Below are 13,369 nucleotides of genomic sequence, written 5' to 3' on the forward strand. Positions count from 1 at the left end.
AGGCAATAATCCAACCGAGCCCACGTGTCGGAGTGTGTAGTGAAATGCGTACCTTCTCTATGTGAAGCATGAGTAAACCTCCAACTGTCTATCAAACCACCTTCCGCTATTATGCCTTTCAACACATCCCCTGCTCGTCTATTGTCTATTGTATTGGGGACTGCCGTCCGATCTATCCATTCCTGGGACTTGGGCTACATTAAAATCCCCCCCCATATAACATGCATGGAGCCTACATCGATCACCTTGCCCAATAGTCGGGCAAAGAACTCAGGCGTATCAGTGTTAGGGGCACAGCAATTTACTATCGTGACCGTATCCGTGCCAAGCCTACCCCACGTTAAGACAAAGCGACACTCTGAGCATATCTCCGAGCATTACGAAGGGTATTGATTTTTTGATTAAGATGGCCGTTCCGCTAGCATATGCAGAATATGAAGAGAAACTACGGTGGGCCGGCCACTTACTAGCAAATGTGTGGTTGGTGCGGGGGCTCAGGTGCGTTTCCTGCAAGAGGGCGATATGTATACTATGTCTGTCCAAATAAGCTAATACATTTCTACCTTTTCTGGCATCGTTCAGGGCCCGTATATTCCAAGTCATCACAGATATCCTTGACTTCAACCCATCAGTCATCATCATAAGAGGCAGTTTCATTACATGGCAGAAGGATAGCACATAGCATTGCATCAATTGCATGAGTAAATAACAGCGAATGTGACAGCACCCGCATCCCTTTCCCAATCCCAGAATAACGTCTAGATGCTAATATGTCTCCCAACCATCCAAACCTGGGAGCATAACAACATCCCCCGTCATTAATCACTATTGAAGAAACCCAAACGATCCCGCCTCCCCCTCCCCTCCCCTCCTCCACCTCCCCCATCCCCACCTGGGAATCGAACATTCAATGACCAACGGGCAACGTCAGGCTGTATAACAGCACAGCCCAGCCCCTCCCCAAGTGTGCTTCCCCCCTCCCACTGAAGCAGCCCCAACATGCCAGCATCTACTTCCAACCCCCCACCCCTTCTTCCCACAAACAACATCACTGTCAATAGAACAACAGTAGTTAACATGGGGGTATACCCAAGGGGGAACGACTCTAGGTGGTCACACATCCACCCTGCCTTCCTCTCCCGCGCCCCGAACCTATACGACCCACAGGCAGCGGTTAAGGAGGGATAGGTTGGGCCTGGAATACATTACCACCGGAACTCTCGAACCCAGTCTGCACAGTGAGCAATCAGCGTCCCCATGCTCGGTGTCTCATATGGAGTATCAATAGTTGCCTCTAGTGTTCAAACAAGCCATAGGCAAACCCCACGGAGAATATCTCAAGCTTCCTCATCAGTCTCGTGTGGATTGTCTTGGCCTGCGGGTCTCCGCCCTGGTGGTCTGCGCTGCTCTTTCTTCAGTGCTTTTAGGTAGTCCTCCACCTGCTGTGGCTTAGTGAAGAAGCTCTGCCTCCCCTGGTGCGTCACCCGAAGCCAGGCATAGTAGGGCATAGTCTATTTCTGCATCACGTAATTTCTTTTTCACTGCGATAAATTTGCGTCTTTCCTCTTGAACTAGTGGGGTGAAGTATGGATAGATGGAAAAGGAGACGCCATCGTAGGATAAAGTTCTTTTAGTACGGGCCACCCGTAAGGCCACATCACGATCACTGTAGTTTAATAGTCGTGCAATTATGGGGCGCGGCAGAGCTCCAGGCTTAGGCTGAGGCCCAAGAGATCGGTGTGCCCGCTCCACTATGAACTGGGTGGAGAAGGCTTCAGCACCTATGGTTGTCAGCAACATCTTTTCTATGTAGTCTTCCATGCGCCCCGTGTTGGTGGACTCCGGGACGCCTGTGACGCGTATGTTATTGCGCCGGCTACGGGCTTCCAAATCCTCGTTTTTCGCAGCTATAGTGTGCAGGAGGTTGTCCATTCTTGTGAGTTGCGCTGTATGGCCCGCCGTGATGTCGTCGTTCGCTGAGATGCGCCGTTCCGTCTCCCCTATTCTGTCTTCATGCTGATCCATCTTATGCACCAGGGCATCCATCCTAGTCGACATTTTGTCTACTTTGTCTACTACCGTTGCAAAGCCTTGCCGTATTTCCTGTAGGAGTTGTTGGGCATTGAAATCAGTGGTAGCTGACCCTCCTGCTGCGTGATCCATCCCAGATGGTGCCCCGTTCTCCACGGTAGAGCTCAACCCCTTTTTAGTGGCATCGAATGTGAGTTTGGGTTGACGGAAGTCCGGCTTCCCCATCCATGCCCCTAAACGGCGTTTCCTATCTCCTGCCAAGCCTCGGTAATACCAGGGACCTCACCGTCGGTCAAGTCGTCTGAGGGGGGGCGAGGCCCTGTTCAGCGTCCCTCAGGCCGACAACCACAGGAGTTGTACGTCAGTAGCGCAGTGACCTTCAGCGAGGAGGCGCGGCCAATGGCTGGAGCAGCACCACCCAGCAGCGCAGCGACCCTCAGGCGGCGAATCCCTCTATCGTTCCACCAACAAGCCAACGTAGTTACGGGGGGTACGGGCTGTAGCTAGTAGGGGCAGCACATTAATTATAAGCACCTCACTGTAAGTAGTGTGTACAGCGTCTTGTGGTTCATTGAAGGTCCACTGTCTCCAGGGGTGGGTGTATAGACACCTTAAGTAATGTTCACTGTGCGCAAAACCCTGCCATCAGGTTTTGCGCGCCAATTTCACAATGGGCAGATTATCCACACCCCCTGCCGCCTCTGACTGCAATTTCCCTCTGTCCGTGCAATAGCCGTGCTGTTTATCCCTCGCCACTCTTAGGCTCAACGAGGAAAGCCACCCTCAGTCAGCCGGTCACTCTTCTCTTCAGACCGCCGTAATGGACGTCATGCAGTCCTCCTCATCAGTCGCGCTCTGAAGGGCGAGTCTGCATTCAGGGCATTAGCATTATGCTCCGCCGCGCCTCACCTCGGTCTTGCGTAGCGGTGCAGTTGCTCCGGTCGGGAGCGGGCTCTGGCGGGAGTTGGAGACACGGGGCCACCTCGAGCACAGACCAGCAACAGGCACGGAGGTGCGGCCCGCTCCACACGTGTGACGCCGCGGCCTTTCCTGGGCGCCGCCGCCAACTGCAATGGTGTCCTCTGTCCAGCGGCGCACCCGGGGAAAACTTCAAGTCCTCACAAGCGCCGATACCAGTGTCCGATCGGAGCAAAACTCTCACCGAGTGCTGGGGACAGTATATGCTATCACACAGGGTATTTTTAGTTAGATATGGAGCCGGTTTAGCAGGATAAATGAAGGATACCGATCCAGGCTACAGGAGCCTCACCCAAGGGCGGCCATTCTGTCGTGCGCCCTCTAGCGCCCCCCGCCATCTGATTGTCATTGCCTGGGAGGTGTTCCGCCATGAGGAAGATGTTCCTCTGAATGGCCCACTTCCACAAACTCTGAGCTAGATGAGACAACTGTGGAGAGTGTGTACCTCCCTGCTTTTGAATGTAGTACATGGCTGTCATGTTGTCCGTCCGGATCAACACGACCTTGTTGCACAGATGTACCTTGAATGCCTTCATTGCCATGAGGATTGCCATCAGTTCTAGGTAGTTGATGTGCATCTTCTGTTGCTGCGTTGTCCATAGTCCCTGCACCGTGTAGTGGAGTACATGAGCTCCCCATCCCTGGAGAGATGCGTCCGTCGTTAGGATAATCTGTGGCACAGGCTCCTGGAACGGTCGGCCCTTGCAAAGGTTGTGTGGATTCCACCAATGCAGAGAGTTGTATGCCCGACCGGTCACCAACACTAGGTCGTTCAACTGTCCTTGAGCCTGAGTCCACTGATGAGCCAAGCACTCTTGGAGCGGGCGCATATGTAGCCTCGCGTGCGGGACTATGAAGATGCAGGAGGCCATCATGCCTATCAACTGCATGAACACTCTTGCTGGAAGCGAGTGTTGCGGTCTGAACTTCTGGATCAGTGACTGAATGCTGCCGATCCTCACAGAATTTGGTTGAGCTGTGGCTGCCAGGGTATCTATCGTCGCGCCCAGATACTGCCGCACATGGGCTGGCTGAAGGTGCGACTTCGGATAATTCAGTGAGAATCCCAGATCGTGAAGAAGGTGAATGGTGTGGGACATGTTGGCGGCGCACTGCTGGGCCAACTTTGCTTGGACCAGCCAGTCGTCCAGATAAGGGTAGACATGAACGTTCTGCCTCCTGAGGTGCGCAGCCACTGTCGCCAGGCATTTCGTGAACACCCTGGGCGCTGTAGTCACTCCGAAAGGTAGGACCTTGAATTGATAATGCTGATTCAGAATGGTGAATCTGAGGTACTTTCTGTGTGATGGATGTAGTGGAATGTGAAAATACGCATCCTTGAGATCCAAGGTTGCGAGGAAGTCTCCCTGATTGAGCAATTGAAGAACCTGCTGCAGCGTCAGCATGTGAAAGTGTTCTGAGAGAATATACTGGTTTAGGGGTCTGAGGTCCAGTATGGGTCGGAGGGACTGCTCCAGACTGCTCCTCCATCATGGGTTGTCGATGCTTGGAGCTTCCAAGTGGCTGAGAGGGCTTCGACCCCGTAGACACCTGCACGGGCGCTTCGGCGACCGACCTTGGTGCGAACGCCTTCGGTGCCACCTTCGGCGGTAACGTGAACAGGAGTGGCGCGGAGGCCTTTGGAGTTTTGGCAACCTGCTTCGGGGTGGAAGCATCCGTCGGATCGACCGCAGAAGCCTTGTCGAATCGTCTTCTTGGATCGAAAACGGGAACAAGCCATACAGTTGGCTTTATCGTGATCCGGCGACTGGCACTTGTTGCACACCGGGTGGACGTCGATGTGGGGATACTTCGATCCGCACAAGGGACATTTCTTGAACGGACTCCGTTCCATGATGTGTCTTTGAAAGTCTTGTTGCGTCGACTGGGCCTCGAGCACCGAAGAGCCACGCGACTCGAGCACCGAAGAGCCACGCGACTCTTCTGGATGTCCGACTCGGGAACTGAGCCGGAACAGAGCTGGGCACCGAACGCAAGACAATACCGACGGTATAGGAAAAGGCCTTCGGGCCTTAAGAAAAGTCTATATCGATTCCGAACTGGGGATGTCGAATATACATCCGAACCCAATGGCGGAAAAAAACAATCTGGGGATGGAGTCGATGCCCATGCGCACTGTAGTCCAGGGGAGGAGCCACCTATCTCGTGATACTTCGAAGACTCTTCCAGGACAACAATGTGCAATCATCCGGACCCAACACTAGGCGGCGATCTATGCTATAGATATGAATTCAGCAGCCCACATGCCTCGAACATTGCTGATTATTACATCCTTCTTAATGGATAGTTTACGTTTGTGAACACCGATGCTTTGACAGCAACCTTATTTCAGGTTTTTCAAACATACAGATAACAGAGAGTGGATCTCTGTCCATGTATATTACCGGAGGTTTTTCCCCGCCCATGGGACCTGTAGGGGTCATTGCGTTCTCTCTCATGCGGTTTATCATACACCAAAGTCCTTTTCTTGACAATTCTAAAGATCATTTATGTGCTTTTGACACTCAGGCGTGCACAACTCTCTCTAGAGACCCCTTTATCTACAGGTATACTCCAAAAATCGTGAAGGAAGTGATATGGTTGAAGATTAATAATAGATTACAGATAGCTCGAAAATCAAGCTAATTTTCTATGGGGTTGAAAAAAAATCCAGCCTATAACAACTCATCTAATTACTAATGGGAAGGTTAAAAAAAAACGTGAGTGTCTCTTTCAAGAATATTGTGTCTTTTAACCTGCCCATATTCACTGCAGTCGGCGACAGCTTCTTTGATAAGTCCAAAATAAAACCATTTTGACAGCCAGCAAAGTACTTCACTGATTGCCAGTTACAGAGGGGAATTGATTCAAGCTGGGCTGGCAAGTTTACAGCTGCACTCACAACACGGCACCAGCTTACCTGCATTCAATACACACACTCCATTCTATTTAGTGGGAAATCAGATGATCCAACTACTCTTCAAGGAAAGCAGTGGCTTTTCTACCCAAGGACCACTTTGTTGGAACTCATGCCCTTTACATCTGTTGCAATATACTTACATAATGCCTTAAAAAAAAGAATAAATAAATCACAAGAGCTACCTATAAAGAGATAAGCCAAGACTAGTTTCTTTTATGACTTAGGCCAAGAGACCCAGTAAGACAGTATGTACATTGGTGTCAAGTGGGGAAGCAAACACCAATGCCTTTTTGTTTGCAACATTCTCAAAGAAGCTCATACTCTACAGCCCATAGTCACCTGCTGTGGCTGGCGGGTATCCTAAACATCTGAGTTTATGATCTGCTAGAAGACTTTGTTGCAGCCGAATTAACTTACAGGACCATAGACAACAACTATCTTGGCATATAATTAAGGCTTTATCTCCGAATACCACCCTCTCTGCCATTACTCTATTCAGATTGTTAGGAAATTCTACAATCACACTTAAAATTAGCTTTTTTTTTAACAAACATTTTCAATTAAATAGTTACAAAGTAAAATACAAGGACATTTATCAATTTCTAAATTAACAGTTCACATGAAATTACTTTCAAACTAAAGGTTTCAAACATTTCACACTATTTTGCACAGGTCAGTTGTTTGGCTGTGCTACATTTACGTGGTCTAAAAAAAAAATGATCGCTTCTAGGATAGTTCCAGAAGTGCTGTCTTATTATGGGGTAACCCCTATGTTCAACAGATGACTATTTTCTAGTGCATCACTGAACGCACTAACATTTAAACACAGGACACTTAACTTTATCCACAACAACCAACCATCACGAAGATAAATAATTGCTTTTCTTTGGCTTACATGTCATAGCCTATTGCAGAAATAGTTGGCAAGATATCATATATTGAAAAAGGTGTGATCAGGCAGGAAATGCGCAATTTGGCCCTAAAGACATTTTACCCAATTTAAAAAGTGCATCTGAACCATTGCTTTCGCCTTGATACTGTCAACTAATTAGAATGGTGCTGTGGTTTACCAGGAAGACTCCAACGACAACCCATCATGGTTCAGAGGAGTCATAAGCCTTGTTGTCACTCTTATCAGCAACATAATATGTACTTAGGACTGAAACAATCTTGGATGAGGTTTCTGTACTGTCAGCCGTTTTTCATTGGAGAGGTGAACTGCAGAACCCTTCGTTCTTGTTGGAAGTACTTGAGCATTTAACCAATTTCTGCATGTATGTAAGTATATGCTATTTCTATAGCGCAAATCTAGTGAAAAGGCAGCAGCGCACTGTACACAGTCAAAGGCAAGCATATAGTCAACAAGTGATACGAGAGGAAGCTGGGTTGTGGACAGATAATAATGCATTGTGAGGTAGTGTTCTTGAATGGGACTGAGTCTTCAGATGTTTCCTAAACTGGAGTAGCGTTGGGGCAGTCCTGATGGATACAGGATATTGTTGCAGACCCTAGGTGCATAGCTAAAAAAAAAAAAAAGTGTCATTATGGACCATGCATCTTTTTTCAATTCTAATTGCTCCAACAAGGGTTGGCTGAAGCGCTCACCACAACCCTAAAAGCTCCAGCCATTCTCTTACAGTCTCACCTTTTTGACACACCCAGATTGTTCGCTTCACTTTCGTATAGCACCACCACCACCAAAGTAGGGGGTTGCGTTTTCTGGTTTAGATTTGTTCTTCCTATTGCTTACGGGGTTGTTTTCAGGGTTGAAAGTTCAAAACAAAAACAGCTATCGCCTCTGTTGATTGCAGGTGGCTTGCAACAGACCTAGTGCTATGTGAAACTGGACTACCACTAACTGAAGGTTTTGACTCTGGGTCCAGTACACCCTACTGTACTTCGGGTGTTGTATTTACTTATGATGCTGAATAAAAAGCTTTTCGACAAAAAAAGGCTTACTATCTACATAGCATTCCTTTTTTACACTTCTTAGTCTTTAGCCGGATGGTGGCCTGGCTGCAGGCGTGCAGAGGACCACCAGTGATGGTGAACTTGTCTGCAAGATAAGCGGGGGTGCTAGCTTTGATGAGGGATTATTTACGACTTCTTTTCTCTCAATAATTACCTAAGGAAAATAGAGGAATAAACGTTGCATATAAACATACTGATACACGATTCAATATATTAAGCAAGATGGACCTTTTGAGGAGCTTAACAAAGACACACCTGGGTTGGTGAAATGGAGAAAGACACTCGACAACAGTCAAATATAAGTAAAGGAAGAAAGGCAGCACAGAAAATGTTTTTTCAATGTATGTGCATAATGCATCACAATTATCAATCGTACAACTGAATACCACATTTTATAAAACACCTTTCCTAGTCAAAGTTACACACTAGTGTAAACCATCGCTCAAAATAATTTTACTTATTGATTCTTACCAATTGAGTGCAGTCTTTCACAGCAAATTAAAGCCACAACTCTTTCGGCCAACCGTACACATTTCATTGCAGGGCCCTGAAAAAGCACAAACAAGCAATGTATTCCTGCATTCAATATAAATGTTGTGCATAAGCTTCAAATATCACCCTAGACAATGATTGCAAAAGCTATATTAACAGTACATTTGATTTATACTTAAGAGTAATCATATGAGCCAACACCATGTATTTAAATTTCCATCCAGCACAGATCACATTTATTTATTCAAATTCATATTTTATTGGGGCATTTGCTGGCTAGAGTTGATGTAATTAAACCGTAATTAATTATATGAACATGACTGCAGATGAGGATCTCTAGAATCCATTAAACACAATAGTTATTTGACTTTAGAAGACCTAATTAACCCCGATTCAAAACACTGGCAACAATCAAATTATTCCTCCATTTAAACACGTCAACAAGGCTGCAAAAATAATGCTCACGCATGCATGTACGCAAACGATCTCCATAGCACCCACTGACACTATGCAGAAGTCTGTTTCAGTGTGTGGTGGGGGGGGAATGTATAGTTGGGGGAAGGGGCATAAACAATTTATTTGGTTGGTGAATAACTCATCTACAAAACAAGTGATATGGAGCAGAATGTGTCTCTTGCTTTTGGCAGCAATGGCTGACAGAAACCGCATTTCAAAGCACAATTTTCAACAACTGGATATTTCACATCTACAAGGCTGAGGGTACTGAAGCTGCACAAAGAAGGGGATTTAGGATGAGTAGGCACGCAAAGACACCATCCAGTATATGCCCCCCCCGGCAGAGAAGAGGTCAGCCCTGAGAGGTAGACTTAGTGGGCCTAATAGGGAGAGGTGAAGGATGTCTGTGTACATATGCTTCTCAGCAACCTGGGGCAATGAGGATTACTTGGGTCCAGGCTTAGAAAATCCTCCTCAGAACCCCAGGTATCAAGGGAAAAGGAGTGAAGTGAAGTGGCAAGCATAGTGAAGTGGAAACTTCCACAGAATTGAAATAAATTCCCCAAGGCTTCCTACAACAGATACTGGTAGGCAGAGACATTGGGCAATAAGCATTGTTGTGAGAAGCAAATAGACAGATTATAACAGGTACACAGATTGGATGCGATGCACACTGTTCAGAAACATAAAATAAAACAAACTTGTTTGCTTATACCAAAACTCTTTACGATTATTTCTCTATTTGAATACTTATTTTTATTCAGTTAGTATTCTTTGGTATTTCTAATATATTGTGACAATATATACCACATATGCATTTAACACTCAGTGACTCAATTTAAAGAGTCATTTGGTGACATGATATAACATTAAAGAAACATCAACTTGTTACATAATGTACAATTTCGTAATCATGTTCAACTTCATGCCCGATGCATTTCGGGACGTCAATGTCCCTTCCTCATGGGCATTTCTGAAACCCAAAAGAAAATTGGCAATTTCGAACAGACCCCTCCACATCCCCTACCTTTGTAATGCTGCACGAAAGGGTTTTGCACTGGGGTTCCTGTGCAGTCTGGTCTCACTTTGAAAACACCTTGTATTTTTTAAAGACAAAAATTCTTGAAGGTGGATTTCAACCCCAGGGATCTGACTGTTACTCTTTCAGACTTAAACCATTCCAAAGCAGCTGCTGCTTTGCCTCCACAGAGACACCCATATCATAGGCCATGTCTATGAGAGTATTTTGAAAATCCCAGGAAAATGCATAGGAGTGTAGTGTAGTTCCTATTATCCCAATAGGCTCTGCGCATTGGAATAATACCTTCAATAGTAAAGGCCTAGACCAGACGTTAACTAGGTCTACTACTGTCGATATTAGACTTAAAGTTTTGGGTTTGCCAGCTAGCTCAGAGTTCACTAGAAACTTTCTCGAATGTTCAGGAAGGAATTAACTTCCCTGATTAGACAAGAAGGGATTTAGTTTCTGACAACCATAGAACATGACAACTTTGCTCTCCCCTAATCAAGAGTGTATCTCGAGAGTCGTGTGAACAAAAGGCAATTTATTTTACTCAGTCAGTACGTGCATTCTTAGTCTCATCAGAATGTAGAGAAAAGGAAGAGACGGGCGTGTTCAATAAAAAGGTGTTATTTATTGATCAGTCTCTTTTCTCATACAAGAGAAATGGATCGATATTATTGCAATACTTATAGCTAAGTAAAGTGCATACATTAAAAGCAATAGTATGAAATAATACTGTAAAAACATTGATATGGTTTCTAAGCCATAAGATGTTTTAAAATGAATAAAATATATTACATACACATATACATTTGACTAAACGTACTCAACTGGTGTTTCTAAATACGCCTACCCCGTGTACCTGACCTAAGCCTAATACGTGGGCGGGAATAGAAAGTTACAGTTTAAGTTAAGTTTGTTTTTGCCAAGTGAATAACTAAAGAATTCTCTGCGAGGGGTTATTCAGTTCCGTACCTGGAATCTAGGTTGAATGAGGGATGGTATCTCTCTCTCTGGTCTCGATATTCCAGGCTGCCTGCGAGGGCTACCCGGAAGCGCCGGTGCTGGATTTCTCGGCAGGAGAAAGCAGCGTGTTTCGTTCTCAGCGCGTCAGGAAGGCGGGGCTGCGCCAGCGGGGTCTGCTCTGCTCTTCGCTTCGGCAAGTATGGCTGCTCCGTCTCGTCACCACCGCGTGTGTTTGCATAGGGCAATATCGGTAATATTTATACCTTTAAGGTGCCGAGATTGACGTAAGGATGGACATAGATACGTCAATAAGGATGTCATACGACTTGCTCGTTAGCACATTCTTTTGCTGAAGTTCTCGGTGAAATCAAAACAATGGCCGCAGGGTTTTGCCCAGGTTGTCATAGGTTTGATTTGTTATGAGAACTCCGTATGCCTTATCAGGGGCTGGAGGAATATCGCTTGTCTAATTAGATCGCAAGCGTTATGACCTAATCAGATAACACGTTCCTGTGCCGTAGTGTGACTGCGTCAGATAACGGTATCTGCATCATGGGGGTTTTCTGCCTCATGGGCTGACTGCTAGTTAACTTGTTGGTTTGTTTAACCAGAATAGGGTCAGGAATAGGGGGATCGATTCAGAACCTATAGGAATACATCACACCCACTCCACGCTAACTATGGACATATTTACTAATCTATGCATAGTAAAACATACTATAGAGTATAGTGTATACCTTACCACCCCAAAATACATAAATGCATTTTGAAATTTTTCAAATATACGGAAGAATTGCAATCATATGTATTGTATGCACTCAAGCTGTAGAATAATGCCAAAGTAATCACGCATTTGTATACATTATCGCTATTTGGTATATGAGAATTTACACATGAAATGGCTCTTAATACAGAAAAAAAGTTCGAGACCATTCCATCACAGAATAAAATATTTATGAACATACCAGCGGGCAGCTAATGTCTATAAGCTATCTAAAATTTAGAAACCTTAGTTCTCTAAGAATAGTTCTTACTTTAAGCAGAAGATAGTGTCCCGAAAAATATGCAAAAATATTTTGGGGCTGCTGAAAAATTGCTGTCCGTGAACTGGAGGTAAAATTGTTCATGTGACTTTATTTTTAAAGTTGAAGGCCGAATTCAGGGAACGCCGTGTGCGAGCTTGCTCAAAAGTCTCTATTTCTGCTCTGGTGAGAACATCATATCATTTAGGCTTTCGAAAAAGCTGTCAACAGCTTCCTGGGAAAGTTCCACTAACTCGGAAAAAGGTGTAACCATGCATTCGTGCGCATGATTGTCTCCATTGACATTCTGATTCGCATTGCTGACAGAAGGTCGTACCTGTTCGATGCTGCTTTCATCTTGAACTTCACTACCCCTCAATCGTAGTGGTGAACCTTCCACGAATGCCGTCATCAGGATTGGTAGCCTTTGAGGGCAGCACAAAGCGTGAACCTTGATCGGGCTCAACAATGTTTCTGCATCCATTGGCGCATCCGATTGTAGCGTCAGACAGGTGTCTAACACGCATTCTTCTCCGCATAGCAGACACCTTAATACAGGTAAAACACATCTTTGCCACATTGGTCGAAATGATAGAAACCAAGTCATGTTCAGGTCTCTAAGCCGGGAGAGTCCCAGGATTTTTGATATCCGGTCCCGGTATCCAATGGCTAGGATTGTTTCTTCCCTTGTCGCAAGAGTTTTGTCTGTGACATGGGTTGCCATAACAAAAAATAAGGACTAAGAATAGGATTCCTGCAATTAGTCCCAAGATCAGGGGAAGTCCGCCAAAAATCGAATGGACGAAATCTGGAAAAATACCCAGTATGGCTTTGAATGGTGTTAATGCCATCGAAAATACTGTCTTAAATACCTTTGAGACCCCATTGGTATCTGAAATATTTAAGATTTCATTCAGGATTTCTGCGAAATGTATGGGGGAATTAGTTGATAACAATGAATGTATCTCTGCAGTCGTCCTTGCGACTTGTAGATCATACGTTTCTTTTGATGACGTGAGCCTTGTAGGCGTCTGAAGAAGCACTGTTTTCATTCTGCTTAAAGTATCTATTCGAATAGAAGTAATTTCCAAATTGGGCCATGCCCTTGCCTCCCTGTCTGGAAAGGAGCTGGGGAACAATGAGCGTCCACAGCACTTGACCTTCGCAGTCGTAGTTACGAGATAAGGAGTCCCGGGCATAAGACTACAACATCTGCGATCTACAATAAGAATGTAACTCCCATTATAGAGTCTTTGAAAGAATGGTTCTATCTCTGTTGCAGGTGCGCCTTGCTGGTGACATGAAAGGTTGTATGAATTCCCTTCACAGGCTCCATGCAAACTAATTCCGTTACACAGAAGCGTGCCGCTTAGTGACATCGCACAATTATTGCCACTAAGAAACACTTTCTGTCCTTTATTACTGACACATGCATGTGAATAGGGCAGGTTCCATGTTGTTTTAATGTACCCCTTTCCCAATTTCTCGTACATGCCAGCCTGTATATAT

The 13,369-nt window shown here is 45.5% G+C and overlaps 1 protein-coding gene across 2 annotated transcripts in view; it reads right to left on the bottom strand.

Annotated features, from left to right (window-relative positions):
* DICER1 (dicer 1, ribonuclease III) overlaps positions 1–13,369 on the bottom strand; it is a 561,110-nt gene that overhangs the window by 317,357 nt on the left and 230,384 nt on the right. For both annotated transcript variants that reach the window (XM_078660108.1, XM_078660109.1), the window contains exon 14: positions 8,372–8,447. In XM_078660108.1, coding sequence (XP_078516234.1) covers positions 8,372–8,447 — 76 coding nt within the window. The remainder of the gene's footprint in view (positions 1–8,371; positions 8,448–13,369) is intronic.

The sequence above is a fragment of the Lissotriton helveticus genome, chromosome 9 (assembly GCF_964261635.1).
Source record: "Lissotriton helveticus chromosome 9, aLisHel1.1, whole genome shotgun sequence".
NCBI classification, from domain to species: domain Eukaryota; kingdom Metazoa; phylum Chordata; class Amphibia; order Caudata; family Salamandridae; genus Lissotriton; species Lissotriton helveticus.